This window comes from Hemicordylus capensis, chromosome 5, assembly GCF_027244095.1.
Source record: "Hemicordylus capensis ecotype Gifberg chromosome 5, rHemCap1.1.pri, whole genome shotgun sequence".
Lineage (NCBI taxonomy): Eukaryota > Metazoa > Chordata > Lepidosauria > Squamata > Cordylidae > Hemicordylus > Hemicordylus capensis.
Window position 1 is genome coordinate 98,280,466 of NC_069661.1, and position 23,025 is coordinate 98,303,490.

General features: G+C 41.8%; 1 protein-coding gene across 6 annotated transcripts in view; it reads left to right on the top strand.

Annotated features, from left to right (window-relative positions):
* FRYL (FRY like transcription coactivator) overlaps positions 1–23,025 on the top strand; it is a 286,750-nt gene that overhangs the window by 174,805 nt on the left and 88,920 nt on the right. For all 6 annotated transcript variants that reach the window (XM_053253420.1, XM_053253414.1, XM_053253415.1 and 3 more), the window contains 8 exons: positions 405–642; positions 9,743–9,928; positions 10,030–10,116; positions 12,857–13,125; positions 13,544–13,739; positions 16,775–16,899; positions 17,976–18,033; positions 18,507–18,598. In XM_053253420.1, the coding sequence (XP_053109395.1) occupies positions 405–642; positions 9,743–9,928; positions 10,030–10,116; positions 12,857–13,125; positions 13,544–13,739; positions 16,775–16,899; positions 17,976–18,033; positions 18,507–18,598 (1,251 nt within the window). The remainder of the gene's footprint in view (positions 1–404; positions 643–9,742; positions 9,929–10,029; positions 10,117–12,856; positions 13,126–13,543; positions 13,740–16,774; positions 16,900–17,975; positions 18,034–18,506; positions 18,599–23,025) is intronic.

Genomic DNA, 23,025 nt, shown 5'->3' on the forward strand with positions numbered 1-23,025 from the left:
ACAGGGGCTGCTGGGCAGCATGCTGCTTCTCTGAACAGCATTCAGGTGCGGTGGCCGCAGAGATAAGCACAGGATACATTTACCCTTAAAGGTGCCTCCTGCCGCTCCCCCAGCGGCGCGTTCACGGGCTGCCACTGGAAAATAACTAATCTGATTTAGAGATGCTGGTGCTTTTGACAAAATGTACATTTGAAGAGAGAAAGTGCAATGGCCTCGAATCAGACTCTTTAGCCAACCTAGTTCCTTGTGAAACCTAACATTTGTTGACTGTCAGTTTCACTGCACAGAGGAAATATTGGTCATCTGAGCCAAAATATAGTTTTTACAGCTGTATGGTCATTGACCAGAAAAAAGGCAGAATTTTTGAAATATTGCTGCTTAAAAACCTTACTATATTCCAACAGGCTGACAATTCACATGGATGAAGAACTACGTGCACTGGCTTTCAATACATTGCAAGCATTAATGCTTGACTTTCCAGATTGGCGGGAAGATGTTCTGTCGGGATTTGTTTATTTTATTGTCCGTGAAGTGACTGATGTTCACCCAACACTTCTTGACAATGCAGTAAAAATGCTAGTGCAACTAATTAATCAATGGAAACAAGCGGTCCAGGTGCAAAATAAGAACCAAGAAACTCAGGTATAGTTTAAACATGTAACTTATTATTAACTGTTATACATTGCAATGAATGCCTCACTATTATTTGGAACCAAAGAGCATTAGATCCTAATATTATTATATAACTTTCTATACAAACCACTTTGAGAACTTCTGTTTTAAAATGCTATATAAAGATTTGTAGTAGTAGCAGTACTTGATCTTCATCGTGCACTAAGCCATTGCAATACCATAAAATAATATTTCTATAGATAGAAACATTACTGCTAAAATGGAATAATTAGTGAAAAGTAGAAGCACTTTTGAATTGCACAGTCTATAGACACAAGGACTGATGAAGCAGAGGGGCATGGAAGGAAGCTCATAATGAATTTTGGTTATTTAGGAAAATCATTTAATATCTTGGCTGTATGAAGACTCTTAAGAGGTGTGTAGGCTTTGTTTCCTTTTTGCTTCAGAGGCCACATCAGCTGTTTTGATGTGACTTGCTCTTTCAGCCCCTTATTGCTGCTTCTAGCCAGGGAAATAATGGGCAATAACCAGTGGTGGCTGGTGGGGGTGGGGTGTGGGCGGGTGCTAGGCAGGGCAAATAATGGATGGAGTCAACCCACAGGTACTGACAGGTGGAGTCAGTTGTAGGCAGCTGTGGAGGTGGAGCCAGGACTAGACTGGTGCCTTAGCAATAACTGGCAGTGTAGATTTGTGGCTATCGAGTGGGATCAAAATACAAATACACACAAATCTCAGTTGCTCATCAGCAGAGATACAGAGAAATATGGTAAACTTCAGATCTGGATCAAGATCTGTGGAGATCTTTAAGTACGGGGTTCTGTGCCTGTGCATGAACCACGTGGTAGCAATGCCGCAGCTCATCGAGGCATCCAAGTCCCGCCCTTATGCCTACAGCGTGCTATTTAAAGGCGGGCTGGACGCCATTTCCCTCAGTTCTTTTCTGACCGCCGTTGCGTTTGGACCTTGGTCTGTCGCTCCTCCTCAGAATTGTTCTTCAACATTATTTCTATTTATGAGTTTCTTCTTCTTCTTCTTCTTCTTCTTCTTCTTCTTCTTCTTCTTCTTCTTCTTCTTCAGGGACTGTTATTTCAGTATTTGACCATGTCAGAAACGATTAGCCAATGGCTCTTGTCCTTCAACGCTGAAACCTAAAAAGTCTAAAACAATTGACTTGGAACAAGATTGAACACCATCTCCGTCAAATCTGCAGCAACTATCTTCAAATCCTATGTCAAAGCTGAAGGCTGCCATTGACATCGACCCATCAAACCCCTCAACACTGAGGAAGTCACCAATGCCAACAGATCCTCTCTATGCCAACCGCGCTCCAACACTAATGTGGTTGACATTGAGAGCTTGTTCTTTGTCTCCAGCACCGTCAACAGAGCACCCACGTGAGGCTCCTTAACGCCAATCACTCCAGCTCCATGCTTTCCACTCTTGACATCAGCATTACATACTCCACTATTGTTGGCATTGAGGCAAGTCTCACGACGTTGCCAAATGCCAATGCCAGCATTCGATGTTGACGGAGGAAAAAGCAGGTAGAGATGCTGGCTTGAATCCTACAACAGCACACACGTTGCTATCAATACTGGACTCCTCTTTGAGTACCCCATCTACGTTGACATTTAAGGGGTTTCTCCCCAACAGTACTGAGGAACTCGCTTATGTTCATCGGCTCAGCCACAGACTACTACCCTGTCAGCTGCTCACCTGGAAAGTCCATCAACCTGCCATTCTTGTGGGTTTTTCCATACATCTGCAGCAGGGACCACCCTTGCTATGATGTCAATGGGATCCTGTTCTCTAATTGCACCATATGATTATCAAAGATAAAAGCCATGGAAATCTTTTGTATCAAGATCGTACAATCCGATTTCTCCCTCGCTGACAATTGTCACCCTGGCTAGTGGAGATGTCCCAAATAAACCTTCTACCTATACATCTGAATCAACACAGACCTTACCACTGACTGGACTATCTCATACAACGCAGACTATCCCTCTGCCAGTCACAACAGTAGGTTCTCAAACCTGGCACAGTCTCTACCAGTAAGGTCTACCGCAGAAACCCAAACAGGTGTTCCATCTTCCCCAACTAGGTCCCTATCAGACCACCATGTATCCTCTGTTTCTGAATCCAATCCTGAGGATGCAGATAGCTTAGTGGATCCTCCTGTTGATGTGCCACTCTCCACCTATGTCCCTTCAAATGAGGAGATGAAAGCTTACCATAGGCATGTAAGAGCCACGGCAGAAGCACTAGACTTGGATTTGAAGTCTGAGCTTTCTACGACAGATGACCTTGTATACAATTTCATTATTAGATCACAAGCCACTCAACCTGTGGCTCTTCCTGTTCTACCTGTAATATCCAGGGCAGCGAAGTTTGCTTGGGAGGTACTGCATACATCCACTCCTACCTCTAATAGACTGGAAAGTCTGTATCGAATACAAGAAAAGGATAACAATTATTTTTTAAAACATCCGGCACCAAACTCTCTGGTAATCGACTGCGCCACATCGTCAAAAACTGGGAGATGGCACACAACCCCATCTCAGAAGTAAGTAAATAAGATCTGGATCGAGATCCGTCGACAGCCATAAGAATGGGGTTCTGCGCCTGCGCAGGAATCCCCGCGGTAGCCATGCCTCAGCTTGTTGAGGTGTCCAAGCCCCGCCCACACGCAGCGCATGCTATTTAAGAGCGGGGCTGGGCGCCATGTTCCTCAGTTCTTTTCCGACCGCCTTAGCGCGTGGACCTCGGTCTGCCACCTCTTCGTCGGAGAGTTCCTCAGTTTTTCTCTTCAAAGACAATTTAACAACTTTCTTCTCTATCGGACTGATAACTTTGTGAACGACTCTTTTTCTGACAACAGACCATCCCAAACGTTTTTGACTCGGAACGACTATCGACCAACGACTGGCTTGATGCGGACTGGACTTGACTTCCCTGTCGTCGCACTATGGCGGACGACAAAAAGTCGTTTAAGAGGTGTAAGGGTTGCGATGCTAAGCTCCCTTCCAAAGACCTCCACGAGTTATGCCTACTGTGCCTAGGCGAAGAGCATAATGTTTCTACATGCAAGATTTGTCTGTCATTTTCGAAGCAGACACGAAAGAATCGAGCGCTTCGCCTCAGAGCGGCGATTTATGATGAGGTGTTAAGTCCCTCGACGCCGGGCACACCTCACCCCTCGACATCGAGGGCTCGATCCGCTTCTACACCACGTACGAAGTCGAAAACTTCGACGTCAACGCATCCGGGATCACCGCATTCGAAGTCCAAATCCTCGACTTCGAAGGACTCCGGACCCTCGACATTGAAAACAGTCTCGACATCGAGCAGCTGTAAACGCCGGGTTCCCTCGACCTCCGGCAGTGATCCCGATGCTGATGACGCCGCGACGGCATCAACAACGAAACGTCGCAGAATGATCGATCTGACGAGAGACACAACACCATCACCCCCGTCTGCTCGACACTGACCATCTTCGACACCAGCCCACCCTTCGACGCCGAGACCGTCGACGCTGAGTGTTTCGGCACCGAGAGCAAGATCCCTCTCGCCTGCTCCCCCATCTGAGAAGTAAGTAAGTAAGTTAGACCTATTAGGGAGGAAAATATACTCTACTTCATGCTTGTCCATTAAAATTGCAGATTACTTGGCCTGCACAGCCAAGTACAATCATGACTAATGGGAATCTCTTCAGGGAGATTTAGATAACTGGTCACCTGAAGAATTCAAAAAGAAATTCCAGCAAACAATAGAAAAAACAGCTGAACTTACCAGACAACAGTTCAGCAAAATATCTCGCTGAGTTGGAGTCTCACTCCTTGGCTACAGCTATCACACTGTGAAGACACACATGGCTGCGATCTACAAACCTTCAAAGTGACATAAAGAAGAAATTTGAAGGCTTGGCCTTTGATGGGAAAGGCCTTTTCAATGAAACAACCGAGTCCACCATGGAGCACCTTAAAAATCAAGATATACTGCAAAGGCTCTACACCATCAGCATCCACGTACGGGTCAAAGTATCAGCCTTACACCAACAAACAGAGGCCTGGTTACAGGCAACAAGATCAATGGGACTGTAGGAAACAATATAATCCATAACACACACATCTTTACCAAGGGAATGGCAAGAACACTCAGTCCCAACATACCTAGAAGGCGGAAACTCAGAAGCACCTTTGAGGCACAAGACTGCCCACTAACACTAAACTCCTCCTCAATACTGTCATCAGGGGCATTACCATATTGGCAAGTGAGCACCATCAACAACCTCACAATTCCACCTCTTCCACCAGCACACAGATCCATCAAGCTGGCACACCATGCCCCTGCATGGTACCGCATAACATCAGACCACTGGATCCTGAAAATCATATCTTCAGGATACACCATAGAATTCAAAACAATCCCATACTTAACAGGAATGAATGTTTTTTGTTTTGTTTTTTTAAAAAATACAACATTTTTTTATATCCCATTCTTCCTCCAAAGAGCCCAGAGTGGTGTACTACATACTTAGGTTTCTCCTCGCAACAACCCTGTGAAGTAGGTTAGGCTGAGAGAGAAGTGACTGGCCCAGAGTCACCCAGCTAGTATCATGGCTGAATGAGGATTTGAACTAGGATCTCCCTGGTCCTAGTCCAGCACTCTAGCCACTATACCACCCTGGGACCACAGTAGTTCACTCTGCCGTCCCTGTCATTGCAGGAGGAAGTGAAAGAGTAGCTGGAGAAGGGTGCAGTCACTCCTGTGCAGTGGACACACAGACAGGAGTTCTTTTACTCCCATTATTTTCAGATCCCAAAGTGAAAGGGCGGGATCTGTCCTATCATGGATCTACGCCACTTGAACAAGCTGATACGCATCAGGAAATTTCAAATGATAACGTTTCAGGAGATCCTACCACTTCTCTATCAAGAGAACTGGCTTGCAACGCTGGATTTGAAAGATGCTTACTTTCATATTGGCATAAAAGAACAACACAGGAAGTACCTGCGATTTACCATAGGCAAACAAGTGTACCAGTACAGTGTCTTACCCTTCGGACTTTCCACCGCCCCAAGGGTGTTTACCAAATATATGGCTGTTGTGATCCTCCAATCTACCTATACTTAGACGATTGGCTCCTGAGTTCCAAGGACTGAGGAGAGTTACTTTCTCAGATACAATGTGTGTTGACTCTCCTCCAAGACTTGGAGATTCAAGTCAATTGGGAAAAGTCCCATTTAAAGCCATTATGTGTCATCAACTACATAGGAGCAGTATTGAACATGGAAACCTGGAGAGCATCCTTACCCAAAGAAAGATCCAAGTGCATCAGGGTCCTTATCCAGTTTTTCTGTCGGCATCCAACACAACCAACTCAACTAATCCGACAACTCTTGGGCCTTATGACATCCTGCAACACAATTATACGCCATGCACGACTGAAAATGGGGAAACTGCATCTATGATTTCTGTCTATTTTCCATACAATCTGAGACAGTCAGCGCAAGCATCTAGAAACACCATCACAAATATTACACTCACTGTTGTGGTGGTCGGATGACCAGAATCTGCTAGAGGGGAGTTCCTTTCCAGACTCTCCATCAATCTGGCTGACAACAGATGCATCTCTGGTGGGGTGCCCACTGCGAGAACCATCAAATACAGGGCAAGTGGACCCTACAGCAGGCCCAGTTGCACATCAGCTTCCTGGAGTTCCTGGCAGTCTTCCAGGCAATGAAGGCCTTCCTTCCACTACTACAAGGCAAAGTCATCCAAGTACAATTGGACAACAACACTGCCCAGGCTTACATCAGTCACCAAGGGGGAACAGTGTCACGGACCCTGTGTGCTCTCAGCACACAACTGTGGTACAGGTGCATCAGGCACCAAGTATTTCCAATAGCTATCCACATAAAGGGCTTGGACAAAGTCCTAGCAGACGATCTAAGCTGCATGTTTGCACAGCAACAGCAACACGAATGGGAACTCGAGAAGGAATATATTGTTCCTCTTTTCGAATTGTGGATGAGTCCAACCATATACCTGTTCACAACTTCAGAAAACACGAAGTGCAATTGCTTTTGCTCAAGGGCGGGACATGACCCTCAGTCTGTAGGGGACGCTTTCCAGGTGGACTGGACTCTAGAGACACAGTATATGTTTTCATCACATCATTTGATAAGTCAAGTGGTGGCACATCTCCTGGGCACCATGGAGTCACTAGGATGCATGATGTATCCTAGTGACTCCATGGTGGCCTTGGCCACAGGTACTCAAAACTGTCAGGAAACCATTACCATAATCTGCCTCAAGAACTAGTTCTCCTGTCCCAGAACAATGGGCACATCTTCCACCCAGACGTACTCACACTCGATCTGACGACATGGCAAATAGTCATCTTGCTTAACCAAAGAAAGCCCTCCACTAGCCATAACTACTTTGGGAAATGGCTATGTTTTAAGACCTATGCCAGGGTGCATAGAGCCCCCACCACCACCACCACCACTCCAACAAAGGAGAGGAAGGTTAAAAAAATTTTTAATTAAAAAAAATCCACGAACTGGTGCGGGGGGGGGGGTGGTCCCAGTCCAGATGGAATGAGGGTGGTGGTTTGGTTCGACCCAGAACCATCGAACCCCCGAACCAGTTCGTACATCCCTATTTGGCTGTTATCTCTGCCAGACACCTGGGATGTGAAGGCAGAACTCTTTCCTCACACCCAGATAGTAAGGCCTTTTTGAAAGGACTTATGAATGTGTACCCACCTATTCGTACTCCAGTGGAACCATGGAGCGTTTCCTTGGTGCTCTTGTGCATTGACTCAGAGCCTGTTTGAACCTATGGCTACTTCTACCATCGAATTTGTGACTTTAAAAACAGCTTTCCTACACCCTATTACCACTGCAAAACATTTAAGTGAACTTACAGGAAGGATTGATTCCCCTTACACCAAGATTTTTCCTGATAAGGTCCTGATACATATGGACCCAGACATTTTGCCCAAAATAGTGACCTGCTTCCACCTCAATCAAAACATTGTGCTCCCAACATTCTTCAGGGAACCATCTACATCTTAGGAATGTGTGATGCACACTCTAGATGTATGCAGGGTATTGCTGTTCTAGCTGGCATGTACTAAAGACTTTAGATCTGCCAAGCGCCTCTTTGTGGCTCACAAGGGTCCTGCCAAAGGCACCTGCATATCCAGACAAAGGATGTCCAGCTGGCTGGTCGAGTTCATCTTGCTGACCTACAAGTTGTAAAACATAAAACTGCCAGAAGTAATCAAGGCCCACTCTACTCATGCCTACGCATCATCGGCTGCACACCTATCAGGTGTAACTTTCATAGACATCTGTAAAGCAGCAACATGATCCACGGAGTTAACTTTCGGTCACCATGGGAAATAAAGATGCATGGGGACACTCTCTCCTTCCCTCCATACCTGGGTGCCGTTTTCAGCTGGGTGCCACTTTCTTCCTGCCTTGGGTGCCCACCACTTAGCCTGGGTGTCCATCCTAGCAAGCAACATTAAAAAATAAATAAATAGAGATCACTTCCTTAATCCTTGTCCAGTAAACCATAATTCCCTGTGGACATATTCATGTTACAGATACTGGCCACAATCCAGAGAAAAGCCTGGTTAGTTCTCTACTTAGCAATTGGATTTTTAAAAATTATTTTCCTTCCAACAGAATCTATTCCATCTCTACACCACACCCACATGGAGAGCCACTTCTGCAATTATTTGAGAAGGGATTTGGACTCAGAACTCTATGCATATCTCCTAAAAGGACTTCTGGACTTTTATGCCAGTTTCTAACCTAATTAGTGCAGTCCAGGGGTGTAACTATAATAGGGCAAGGGGAGACAGTTGTCTGGGGGCCCATTGCCCGGGGGGGGGGCAGAGGCAAGTCACATGACTGACTCCCCCAACCACGCACCCGCCCGGGCTTCCTTCAGTTGGTATTCATCCTCCGAAATTGATGTGAGTGTTAAGACCTGGAGCTACCAGAACAGCATGTCTTTCTCTAGTACCAATAAATGACTTGCATTTTATTTATTGTTGTATTTATTTATTGTTGTATTTATATACCACTTTTCATTACAAGACAACCCCAACTTGCATCGTCCACAATTTACAAAACCTTTTTAAAAATAATTTAGGATGGTGTTCTATTGTGGCACATAGGAGAGATAGAGAGAGAGATATATTTTACTCTGCTTTTTGTTACCACTATTCAGCCTCATGTAAGATTTCTTTACTTCATGAGCTGAGCTTCGGGGGGGGGGATTTTAAAATCTTGTATCTGGGCCCACTCCAACCTTGCTACGCCCCTGGTGCAGTCTTATAGTTTGCTGTTCCTTCCATTGTTTTACGGCATGCCATTTTAAGAATGGGCCCTAATGCTTTGCATACAGATCAGATCAGAAAGCAAAGGAGAGAAAGTAGAGGGTTGAATTCCTCCCTAGCAAACACTAACAAAGATGCCAGCAAAAGATCAGACTTAGCAAGAGCATCCAGCCTACCTGGTCTCTAACCAAAATGGTGATTGGATTCTTCTGAGTAGCTAAAAGAAAAAGATTTCCCTACTCTCTGGGCACTCTGATTGGCTGACTGAGGGGTCGATCAGCTTAGTCCCTCTCTGATTGGTTTATAGGGTGGTTGTAAGACCTCCCACTTTGCAAAAACAAAAGTGAGCGTGCTTATTGGTTCCTGCCTTACTAATATAATATTTTAAAAGATCCGAGGCTTTTCATTTGTTTTTTGCTATCGTTGCCCACCTCACAACTCTTAAAGCAGCAGGTTGCAGGCAAGAGCAGTAGGGAACAACAGAGGGAACCAATAGGCACACAAAATGGAGGAAGAGACAATGGCTAATTGAGAAATTTAAGTTGGGTGCTTCCCATTTTGCCCATAGATAATATCCTCCCCTGGCAATAATGTAAACAGTGATAATATCATGCCTGGCTTTCCCTAACAGTAGTAAATTCTGAATGAAGCAGTGGAAAGAATGAGCACAGACTGTTCCTATTGCTAATAAGTACAAATAAGTAGGTTTACTGATTTCAGTAATTTCTCTTTCTTCCCATTCTTTAGCGTGGTGTTGCCAACGGATCTGCTCCTACCCTTCCCTTGGAAAGGACCCCTTATTCAAGTGTGTTCCATGTGGTTGAAGGCTTTGCTTTGGTCATTCTTTGCAACACAAGACCTGCCACTAGAAGATTAGCTGTTAGTTGTCTTAAAGAAATAAGGGCCTTATTCACAGTTCTAGACATTTCTAAGGTAAGCCAACTGCTTTATGTAGCAGAATACTAATAGCAAATTAAATGCCTTGTCTTAATATTCCTTGACTTTTTCATTCATCAGATCTTTGTATCTTTTAGGGTGATGATGAGCTGGCCATAGATGTGATGGATAGACTGAGTTCATCTATTCTTGAAAGTTTCATACATCTCACTGGTGCTGATCAAGTAAGATTAAAAACAACTTCTGTCTCTATGTGTAGTTTATAATATATAATAGTAGTGTTTTGAAAGTGCATAATTATTTGCTTTGCTTATTTACTAGCTATAATGCACTTCATACATAGGATTATATTGAGGTGAATGCTGTTCAGTGCCTTATAAGACTACCCTAATGTCCTTGCATGAACTTTTTTTTTAAAGTATCTGTGCTGGCACAGTTCTTAGTATCTGGAGTCCAGATACCATGATGGAGCTCCCATAATTGCTGGTCTGTTTGATCTTATACATAAGCTGTAAAAGCAGTTAAGCAAACAGTGACTTGTGGCTCTTCTGCTTTTGCTAGTGAATTGCCTGACAAATACAGAGATGAAGGTCTGTGGTGGGGGGAAACGGAAAACTGTGGGGAGGGGAAATAGGGGTTTTCTTTCCCCCCCCCCCCACCAAAGGTAGAAAAATTGAAAATCTTGGGAAATGGGGTGGGGGGGATCCTCTAATGAAATCTCTCTCTCTCTCTCAAAATAATGCATGAAATTCTTTACAAGGCAAGTTTTAAGCCTGTATAATATATCACTCTCAAATCTTAGATGCACTTTGGCTTTTGCCCAACACAGGATACTTTGTTCTCTTTCTTAAAGAAATGCAGAGATCTAGGCTCTTCCTATAGCCCTTCTTTGCTTGTAAATGGTTGCTCTGGCCTGCCTTCTTTTGATCTGGTGGATATACTTTCTTCCTTATTTGGCCCCGTTCAACTTTTGAGATAATTTCTCACCTCAGTTACATCAGAGCCCCATTCACATATTATGTGGAACACTCGTATAATGAGTGTACATGGGTACATATCTGTACACAGACACAGTTATTTACATGTTATGCTGAACACAGGTACAGCAGCACACTTCCTATCTGCACCATGCATTTGAGGGGCCTGTACCCAGGTTTACTTTTAACATGAACGCAGGTACAGTCATTCACACAAACACATGTATGAGTGCACACACATCTGTACATTTGTACAGCATAGTGCCTGAATTGGGCTCATGTTTCACTTTTCTACAGAAAAACAAGCATCTATTATCCTGCTTGTGTAGAGAGAGTTAAAAGAAAGTGCCAAGTGCTGCAATTGTGGGTACTAAAGCCTCAGGAGAAACCTGAACATTTAAATTGGATAGCTTGGAATCTGCTTCTTCCTGGTCCCATCCCATCCCATTTTGACACTAAGATCCACAAAAGGAAGTACATATCTTTCAATTCCTTCGCCTTAATTTTCAACTGGCAGAGTATCAGGAGTGTTAAGATTACAAGTTTATTTCTAGTGCCATGCATATGTGCAATTGTTGTTTAGAATACTTACAATAGTTAAAAGTTTATAAACGACTTAGTTTTATTTATTTAAAAATAATCTTTTATGCTAAATAAGTTGTACACAATTCATTTTGTATCTTTAAAGTAATAAAGTTATAAAATATGGTACAGAAACAGTCTCTCCCCTCTCAGCCTCAGCTAACCATAGCTTCAGAATTGCAGAAAAATTACATCTCTGTTAGCAAACAGAGCAGGCCTAGCCCAAACTTGACCTAATTGTCAAGTAACCGTCTCCCTTTTCAGCCCTTTTGTTTGTTACTACTTCATGTGGACTGGTACACATTTATGCTGGGATCCACAACTGCTAGGGACAGAAAAGTACCACACAAGACAACCCAAGAGAAGCTTTTCCACCCTAGCTTACATAATGCAAGCACAATTATGTGCTATAGCAGAGGATATTCACCACTCTAGCTAATTAGGACATTTGAACCTGTGGCTATGCTTTAGGATTGATCCCTGCACTAGATTTGAATTTTTGTATTTTCTAACTAGTGGATTTCTGTATTTTCATTTGGTTTCTAAAATCTTTAAGTTGAATCAAATGAATAGCTGTACCAGTCAGTGCTCATGCCTAGGCAGTAAAAACTAGCGGCCACATTTAAAAAAAAAGACTTTATAGCCAGTGGTACAAATGCAAAAAGAAGAAGAAAAATCAATACATGTTCATAAATAAAAAATAGCTGTGTTTAATACATCAAGGATACTGAGAGAGAAATTTTGCTCAGTGGTAGCGCACATGCTCTGCATGCAAAAGGTCCCATGTTCAGTCCTTGACATCCCTGGTTAGCAGGACTCTGAAAGGCTCCTGAAGAACCACTGGCAGTCAGAGTAGACTAGTACTACTGGACTAAGTAGACCCATAAGGCAGAGGCACATGTTCAGTATTTAGAACCATTGTATAGGCCATCACGTACCAAAGCATATTCATTCATTGTCTTTTGTAAGAGTTATAAAGATGATTGCCTCTGAGGCCCCTCTCACGTTTTTGTGGGGGAATTATCCTTTTTCAGTGCACACATCTGCTGCTGATCTCTTAACTGTGATAAAGAGATTAGGAGCAGACTGCTAGCTGGTGCACATGACCTCCTCCCCTCTCCTGCACAAATCTCCCCTCCCCATGCTTTGCATTATGCTGCTGTTGATAAGGCATAGTGTGGTACCATGGTTTATGCTGATAAGGGAAAGGGGTAGTTCACAGCAAAGCGAAAAGGCAAAGGTATGTATGAAACTATGACCCATTCTTTCTCTTAACTTGGGGGAGAAAGCTGGTTCTCTTCAGAGATCAGAAGCATTTTGTCTGGTCACTTGAGCAGAGGCAATTTTTTAAAATTGTACTTATAACTGTGTACTAAACCTGTTTGTCTTTTGTTCATATACACAGACTATGTTACTGTACTGTCCCAGTTCAATTGATTTACAAACATTAGCTGACTGGAGCTCCTCGCCGATCAGCCATCAGTTTGATGTTGTTAGTCCATCACATATATGGATATTTGCACATGTAACTCAGGGCCAAGACCCTTGGATTATTAGCCTCTCCAGTTTTATGAAACAGGAATATCTTCCAAAGCACTGCCCTACAGCTGTGAGCTATGCTTGGATGTTTGCTTATACCAGACTCCAATTATTGTCTCCGCAGGTTGACATAAAGTAAGTGCACGTCTTAATTTTAACTAATTAAGCACTTCTCATTCATGCATATGGAAATTGAAATATCAATTACATTTTGTGTTAGCACTAATTTTGATTCTAGCTTAATCTGAATTCAGTGATAAAATGATATAAAGAGAGATGACAAGATATTAAATGCAAATACATTTCTTTAAAGGATATGAAATAAACTTTACTCCCAATTTCCCCTGCAATGCTGAGGACTAGAAAACATTTTATGAAGATTTTCTGAGAAGCCTAATCTTTCAGATTACTTACATATTCAGATCACACACACTCCTGGCTTTATGTATCTGTCTTACATATTATATTATTTGAAAATATTCAATATATTTATGAAGTGTGTTTTTTAAAGAAAAAACTAGCTGTTCCTTTTTTCTTCTTCTTTTTTAAACAGCAGCCCTATCAATGCCAAGAAAGTAAATACAGCTATAAGCAGTGACTCCTATATTGGACTCTGGAGAAACTACCTGATCCTTTGCTGCAGTGCAGCAACTTCTACATCCTTTTCTGCATCTGCAGGTTCTGTAAGATGTTCCCCCCCTGAGACGCTGGCGTCTACTCCAGATAGTGGCTACAGCATTGATTCGAGAGTATGTTCACCCAACACTTCTGTGCATTTCTAACAACATATTTTAAGTAGTTTAGGAGTGACCCATCTCTTGTTCCCTTATTTTCATGTGATTTATAATGAAATGTGAAAGTGTAGAATTGGTTTATAGATCCTTTTCCGAAGCTTTTCTTAGCATAAGGTGCTCTATTCTCAAGCCACTAGAAGGTACACTCTATTAGGTATGGCTCAGTTTGAGCTCTGGTTCATATTTTTCCTCACAGCAGACGAGGTGCTGACTTTGGTTGGCAGAGGATGAAGTCAGTTATTGCCAAAGAAGTTTGCTTTGCCTTCTTTCCACAAATGAAATAAGAGAACTACTGAGCCCTCCCCACTCCTTGTAGTTGCTCTCCAGTTTTAAACAAAGAAGTTCTGCTTTTGATTTCTCTCAAATCAATATATCTTCATGCTCCAGATGCAACACACCTTTTAAATAAATGTTCATTGTCTAAAAATTCACTGGCTTGGTTGTTTACCTAAAGTTTTAATTATATTTATTTTATTTGTAATGAAAGAGGTCTCTCCCCCCCCCCCCGCCACTCCAAGCAGTTCATCCAGTGAGATAAAGCAGACTCTCAGATTTATTTTTCTTGCTTCATTCTCCTTGATTGTCAGTGTAATGAACAGAAAGCCTGTCTTTTGCTAGTGAGGTTGTAGCTGACATTTGAAATAAGTGAGCTGTGGGTTACAACATTTTAAACTGTTGGCCTTTGTAACTTTTTGTAACTGAAACCCTCAATTCAGGCATAATGCCAAACCTTGTTAAAGAAGATTAACTACATTGTTTGGAGTGACATCTGAATTGACAGCCCATGACTTGCAGTCAGCCAGCAGAAACCAAGGTATAAAGTGGGTATGCATCCATGGCTTGCTCTGGCTGAAGTTTGGTATGATACCTGTATTGTCAAATCATAAAGCCATTACTCCGCCCTTTGTTCTTTTTGGGGGGGGAGGGGGCGAGTCCCTGCACCATAGGCTCAAGATTGCTGAGCAGATGGAAAATGCAGACAAGCAGCTCTAAATCATGGTTTGCTTGTATGTTTGGAAGTTCAAACTATGGTTTGGTGTGATATCTCAGTTGAGCCAAAGTATTGAACATAAATACCAAGGGAATTTATTTTCAAGTCTAATGTTCATGTAGGAAAATAAAGTTGGGAATTGTAGGTAGGCTGATAAACCTAAAAACACCAATTTCAAATAGGTGCGGTTAGCATGTGCTACCAAATTATAGTTAGCCTCCTAAGGCCATTATGCTTTTTAAAAATACAACTGGCAACACTTCTGCTTTCTTGCAATCAGCGTAGCAGGTCACATGGGGGAAGGGAAAGAGAAATAGTAATCTTTTTTTATTTATACTGTACTAACAGTTGTGCCTGATGCTTCACTAAAAGCAAATAAATAGACATACCCAAGAATTTACAGTCCATGATTTAGACATAGAGAAACCAGTGAGGGATAGAATAAACAAGAGAAGGAAAGGAAGGGAAAGGATGGAAGGTAAAATGCCTGTAAGTTGCATGGAGACTATTTAGACCTCCCCCCCCAAAAAAAATAATAAACAGACCCCAACAACAGATGACAGTGAGAGTTCAGATAGAATACCAGTCCAGCTGCAAAAGACACAAAGCACAATCCAGTCTTCTGGAAGCATAGCACTTGCAAATAGAATGTCCTAATTGGGGTCACTAAAACCCTGTTTTCTTCTGCTTTGGTGCCTATAAAGACACCAGTATAAATTTCTATTGTATATGGCTCCAATATCCCCATCCATCATACTGCCTGTGTGTGCAAGCACACATAGGTTGTCAGGGGCAGGCAGGACAGAGCTTTATTGAACCATATTAGGATCCTCTGCAGCAGCGGTGGACTTGAGATTCTTGCCCCCAAGTGATTTATTTCCTTTGCAAAGTGGAAGCCCAAATTGCAAAGCATGCACTAACAAATCTGTAACTGTGGCAGAGAAAAGTATGGACAGGTCAGGAAGATTGTTTTCAAGTTTTTAAAAAATAGTCTGAATATATCAGACAAAAAATTTGCCGTTCTATGATTATCATATTTATATTTCGTGAAACTAAAAGGTTTAACTTGATGAATACTTAGGTTGTCACCTGTTTCCTCTCTACTGGTACTGCAGCTTTAAAAAGAAACTGTGTATAATGACTTTATAAGATCATGAAAGGTTAACTTTACTTTTATATAAAAACTAGAAGATTTGATAACAAGCAGTAATCTTGTGGAAAATAACTATTATATATTAGATGCATAGTCACAGTGAACTCATTAATGTAGATAATTGTGAATATTAATGGTATTTATGTAGATATTCTTGGATTCCAAGACCATTAGAGCTATTTCCAAAAAGGTTTGAATTACAAACTCATTCTGCGGCTATTGCTAAGCCAGGTTACTGCAGAGTTTTAGAGCACATAATTATCTTCAGTTCATTATCTTCACGTATTCACTTAAAATTTGCAACAAGTAACAAGATCGGAACGTAATATGTTGAATGTTTGTGCATTGCTGGTTACTTTTAGTTTTCAGGTTAAGTTCACTCCTGAAGTAAAACCTAGAAGACATATTAAAGTAGCAAATGTGTTAATATCTCCTTACATGCTGCTTGTATTGTCATTCTAATCCGTCAAGTTTATTGTACTAAGAACATCGGAATAGCAGTGATGTACTGTAGGTAAAACAAAATTACTTGTGAGACCAGTTAAGAAACATATCCAACCCTAGATAAAGAGTCAGTCATGGTCCCTTATGAAGCTGCATATATGCAATACAGCCACCCAGAGACAGCAGTTTAGGATGGCATATAAATTTGATAAATAAGTAAATAAAATAATAAATATCCTCTTTGATGGGGATTGGGGTGTGCTCTTTAACCCTCTTTTCTTATCTACCCTTTCCTGAGCATTTGTTCTTATAACGATTTAACCCTCTTTTCTTAACTGCCATTTCCTGATATTGATTAAATTATTATATGTATCTGTACTGATATTCTGTTTGCATTTCCAGATAATTGGTGTTCCATCCCCTTCATCGTTGTTCAAGCACATTGTTCCAATGATGCGCTCTGAGAGCATGGAGATCACAGAATCCCTTGTGCTGGGCCTTGGCAGGACCAGCCCGGGTGCTTTTAGGTAACCATTTAAATTCTATCTAGTTTGATCTTAGTGGTGATTTGATATCCTTCACAACATGGGCTTTGTGCCTGCGCAATAGTCCCTGTGGAAAGATTTCAAGCTCCTCATAGCATTCTAACCACTAAGAAAAACAGATTGCTCACCTGTAACTTTTGATCTTTGGGTGATCTGGTATCATTCACAACACCTACCCATCCTCCCCGCTCTTCGGATGTACTTGCCTTCCTTACCTTAACAACTCAGCCAGGTTCTCCTTCCAACAGCAGCTGTTAAGGAGCTGAGCTGAGAAGAGCTCTGCTGCCAAGCATACAGGCTATGCACTACGCATGAAGGGCGAAGCTTCAGAACGCTTTGCAGAGCTTGAAATTTTACTACTTTTAAAATATGAAATGCTCCTGTAGGCAGAACTGTCCACTGATAGAACACATTAGCTATGTACCTTGCCTCTTATTAATCCCATGGATTCAGGACCATTTCTTGGCCAAGAAATCAGACTTTGCACCCTTATGGGTTTGTTTGTTTTTAAAAGTTTCATTCTTTACATGCTTAGAGTGACCTCTACAGGACTTCCAGAGTTCCTGAATTTAGATAATTCATGAAACAGTATTACCATCAACTGTGAGGTTACAAGTACTGTTGAGTACTGGACTACACATTCATGTTTTAAAGAAAGCAAAGAAATGCCTGGAATTAAAATATTTCTATGTTGTGCCAATATTTGCTGCATGCCTAAACTCTATCTAGTACTTTCCCTACTTATATCAGACATGTAATTCTCATATAAGCTTTATTCTTCAGTATGACTGACCCTTGATCTGATTGTTTTGCTCATTCCCTATTTCCATCAAGAAAACAAATTTTGGAAAAGGAAAAGAGTTGTTTACTATATGTTATCATTCGTTTGCATGGTTATTTATTGTATGTCACAGTTGTATAGAAGAATAAATAAATTTAAATGCATGGATTCAAATGTTATCTAGGAGCAGATATCTCAGTATTTTTTTGTCTGGCAATATTTGGGCATTTAATTGCCGATCTTAAAAGTAATTCTTTTCTTTTTTCCCCCCACCCAGGGAACTAATAGAAGAGTTGCATCCAATAATTAAAGAAGCACTTGAAAGAAGGCCAGAGGTAATAAGAAAAAAATTACATTGAGTATCCTATTGCAGAACTAATATAAATAGTAAGGAATGAAACACTCCATTAATGCCTTTGGCTAAACAATCATATAGATCAGTGGCAAAGAACACGTGTATTCTGTAAGTGCCAAAATGCACCATAATAGCCAATTCAGATGAGTTTACACTAAAAATTAAAGCATTACTTCTGTAATGGCAGTCCTGTACCAAATATAAGAAGGCATAAATCCAGGCTTGTTCTGGCAGGAAGGAATACATTTGGACCCCTTTAAGTTCCAATGTCAAGAAACCTCAACATGAATAAGATATAGCTATTTTGAAAAAGAGTCCTTAGTTTGATTTGCCTTTGGCTGTTGTTTGGAACTTAAATGACAAAAATGGTATATTATCTCTTTCTTTTAAAAGACACAACTAATCTGCCAGATGTTAGTTTCATTGTACAGCTCTATTTATCTTTTCTAACAGAATATGAAACGACGCAGGCGTCGAGATATTTTACGTGTACAGCTTGTCCGAATATTTGAACTGTTGGCAGATGCTGGGGTCATTAGTCACAGGTAGGCATGAAACTTAAGAACAAATAAATTTGCCAGATGAAGCTGGTTAAATTCTATGCTTGAATGTGTTCATTTCTTTATTACTCATTTATCCCACTTTCTCGAAGGAGCTCAGGTTGGCATACATGTTTTTCTACCACCACCACCACTTATCCTCACACAATATCCAGTGCAATAAGATAGGCTGAGAGACGGTGACTTGCCCACAAGTCATCCAGCTAGCTTTGTGTTTGAACAGTTGTTTGGACTGAATCTAGCTGGTTTAAATTGGACACAGTAAAACATTACACCACACTTGCTCTGTAATGTGCTTCAGAGGAAGCCCCCAGCCTAACAAGGCCATCTGTTTGCAGAGAAAGGATATCTGTCTCTCTGCATCAGTATAAGTGGAGGCATGGGGAAGTGTGGGGCCCCAGAGTATGGAACACTGTCTGGGCCCCATATTTTGTTAATCAAGCAGTGCTTCCAGGTTCCAAGATTTTTCATACAGGTATCTCTGTGGAACAAAAGGTAATTTGTGAGAGAGAAACAGGTCAGCTCTACAAGGCTTCCATTTATAATTATGCAGGTGTCATGAATATGTTCCAAAAACTACACATATAAGGGACTTGAAACACAAAAGTAGGATCCAGATTGCAAGTTACTTATCCTCCAATAGAGGGCTGAGTTTAGATCCTTCTTCTTAGTGTGATGGGGCTTTCCCTCTTCCAGCTGCAGTCTTCTTTCACAATGGTGATGGAGGATGTGTGAAGATTAAATGAAGCAGCTCAGTGTTTCAAATACTTTGAAAACACTAAACATGTTGATTATGATAAATGAGTTTTGAGAACATGTATAAACTGGCTACCTTTATCATACTCTGTACTAAAGCATGTGGAGCAACCCAGGGCCCACTGAAGTCATAGCTGCTTTTTATAATTCTAAAGGATATGCCTGGCAAGAAGGACAACTAAACATCGGGACCACTTTTAGTTGCAGAGGTGCTTGTCGTGGCACTGCTTTTGTTACGTTTTGGGTTTCAGCTTCTATGCAAATCAAAGGGTCCCAACAAATGCTGTCTGGTTCTAGTAAAATGTCTTTTGGAATATTTCAAAAGCTTGAAGCCCTTAGGTCTGCCCTTCAGAGGTAACCAGCAGATTAAAGAACATAAAAACAGCCCAGCTGGATCAGGCCCAAGGCCGGTCAAGTCCAGCATCCCGTTTCGCACAGTAGCCCACCAGATGCCGCTGGAAGCCACAGGCAGGAGTTGCGGGCATGCCCTCTCTCCTGCTGTTACTCCCCTGCAACTGGTACTCAGAGGCATCCTACCTTAGAGGCTGGAGGGGGCCTACAGCCCTCCGACTAGTAGCCAATGATAGAGCTCTCCTCCGTGAAGTTATCCAGATCCCTCTTAAAGCCATCCAGGTTGTTGGCTGTCACCACATCTTGTGGCAGAGAATTCCGCAAGTTGATTACGCACCGTGTGAAAAAGTCTTTCCATTTGTTGGTCCTAGATTTCTTGGAAATCAGTTTCATGGGATGACCCCTGGTGCTAGTGTTATGTAAGAGGGAGAAGAATTTCTCTCTATCCACTTTCTCCACACCATGCATGATTTTATAGACCTCTAGAATGTCTCCCAGCAGTCATCTTTTTTCTAAACTAAATAGCCCCAGGTGTTGTAGCCTTGCCTCATAAGAAAGGTGCTCTAGGCCCGTGATCATCTTGGTTGCCCTCTTCCGCACCTCTACAATGTTCTACAATGTCCTTTTTTAGATGTGACCAGAATTGTACGCATTAGTCCAAGTGTAGCTGCACCATAGTTTTGTATAAGGGCATTATAATATTAGCAGTTTTATTTTCAATTCCTTTCCTAATGATCCCTAGCATGGAATTGGCCTTTTTCACAGCTGCCGCACATTGAGTCGACACCTTCAACGGGCTGTCCACCACGACCCCAAGATCCCTCTTCTGGTCAGTCACCAACAGCTCAGATCCCATCAGCATATACATGGAGTTTGGGTTTTTCGTCCCAGTATGCTTCACTTTACACTTGCCAACCCTGAACTGCATTTGCCACTTTGTTGCCCACTCCCCCAGTTCGGAGAGATCCTTTTGGAGCTCCTCACAATCCGTTTTGGATTTCACTGCCCGAAAGAGTTTGGTATCATCTGCAAATTTGGCCACCTCGCTGCTTACCCCTGCTTCTAGATCATTTATGAATAAATTAAAAAGCACTAGTCCAAGTACATATCCCAGGGGGACCCCACTTATTACTTCCCTCCATTGTGAAAACTCTCCATTTATCCCTATGCTCTGTTTCCTGTCTTTCAACCAGTTAGCAATCCACACATGTACTTGTCCCCTTATCCCATGACCGCTAAGTTTCATCAGGAGTCTTTGATGAGGAACTTTGTCAAAAGCTTTTTGGAAGTCCAGGTAGACTATGTCAGCTGGATCACCTTGATCCACACACTCGTTGACACTCTCAAAGGGCTCCAAAAGGTTGGTGAGGCAAGATTTACCTTAGCAGAAGCCATGCTGGTTCTCTCCCAGCAAGGCCTGTTCTTCTATGTGCTTTACAATTTTATCCTTGAGAATGCTTTCCATCAATTTGCCTGGAACAGATGTTAAGCTAACCAGCCTGTAATTTCCCGGATCTCCCCTGGATCCCTTTTTGAAAATAGGTGTTACATTTGCTATTTCCAATCCTTGGGTACAGAGCCTGATTGCAGGGGTAAGTTATATATTTTAGCAAGGAGGTCGGCAATTTCACATTTGAGTTCTTTGAGGACTCTTGGATGAATGCTATCTGGCCCTGGTGATTTGCTAGTTTTTAGTTTTTCCAGACAGTTCCAAACATCATCTCTCGTCCTTCTATCTGAATCAGTTCTTTAGCCTCCATCCCCGAAAAGCCTGTTTCAGGGACAGGTATATGCTGAGTATTCTCTGCCATGAAGACGGACACAAAGAACTCATTTAATTTCTCTGCAACCTCCATATCCTCCTTAAGAATCCCTTTCACTCCCTCATTTTCTAATGGTCCAATCACCTCCCTGGCAGGTTTCCTGCTTCTGATGTATTCAAAGAAGTTTTTGTTATTCCCCTTGATGCTTTTAGCTAAATGTTCCTCAAACTCTCTTTTTGCCTCCCTTATTGTCACCTTGCATTTCTTTTGCCAGAGTTTATGTTCCTTTCTGTTCTCTTCATTTGGACAGGCCTTCCAGTTTCAGAAAGGACTGACTATTAATAGTATTGAACATAAGATCAGTTTATATGCAGATGATATCGCCTTAATAATATCATATCCCTTATGGGCTATCTTATCTATACAGGATGAGTTGTTGCAATCTGAAAAATAGCAGGATTAAAAATAAATCTTTCCAAATCAGAAATCTTGTGTATTGGGATCAGCACCAAGTGTCAAAAGATCCTTATAATTAGATCCTTGGACATTCTCAAATTCTCTAAAAATATTCGATATGTGGGAGTGCACATTTCTAACAATCTCACCAATCTTATATGTTTGAACTTCACTCCAGTATTGAAATCTATCAAAAGTAAGATTTGGAAGTGGGAAGGGATTCACCTCTCCTTGCTGGGGCAAGTAGCAGCACTTAAAATGTATTTACCACCCAAATTATTGTTTTTGTTTCAAGTCTTACCAATTACTATTAGGGCTGTGTGAGCAGGTTCTGAACCAAACTGGTTCAAAGTCAAACTGGTTCAGTTCGAAGACCACCCCCGGTTTGGCTTGACCACGGACTGAAACACACACACCCCTGGCCCGTTTGGGGGGTTCGCAGACCTTTTACTATATTTTTATTTTTAACTTGCTCCCTCTGGGGGGCTTCTCTGAAGTTAAAAGCTTGCCTCTAATAACAGATTGGATTATTAAATTTAAAGCAGCAGACAATCCTTTTCTGAGTGCCTTTTTCAAGAGTTGGGCAAAATGGCATAAGAGTTTAGTGCCCCCATATTCCCCTCTCATTCCGATTTTCTGCCACCCTAAATTTGATGGATTGTTTACATCTCCTCACTGTTGGAAGCTGCTGATCTGGAAGCTGCCAGATTAAGTAACATTTACCAGGGGGGAAATCCTGTTGATTTAGAGGCTATAGGGGAAATTTTGGGTCCTTTGTACTGTACATGGATACGTCTTTTACAGTGCAGATGCTTTATATCCATCCCAGAAAGAATAGCACAAGCTAATAGACAACTAACAAAATTTACTGGTTTGGGCAGTCCCAGACACCCTCAAAGGTGTGGTTTCAAAATTATATTATTTGATTATTAACCACACATTTAACCCACTGGCTAGCCTTAAAACATCTTGGGCGAAATGACTTCCAACAGGAAATCAAATATCAGGAGTTGATGAACATATGGAAATAGAAGCCAATTACTTCTTCTTTGACTCAAATTAAGATATTTTTCAAAGGTTTCCATA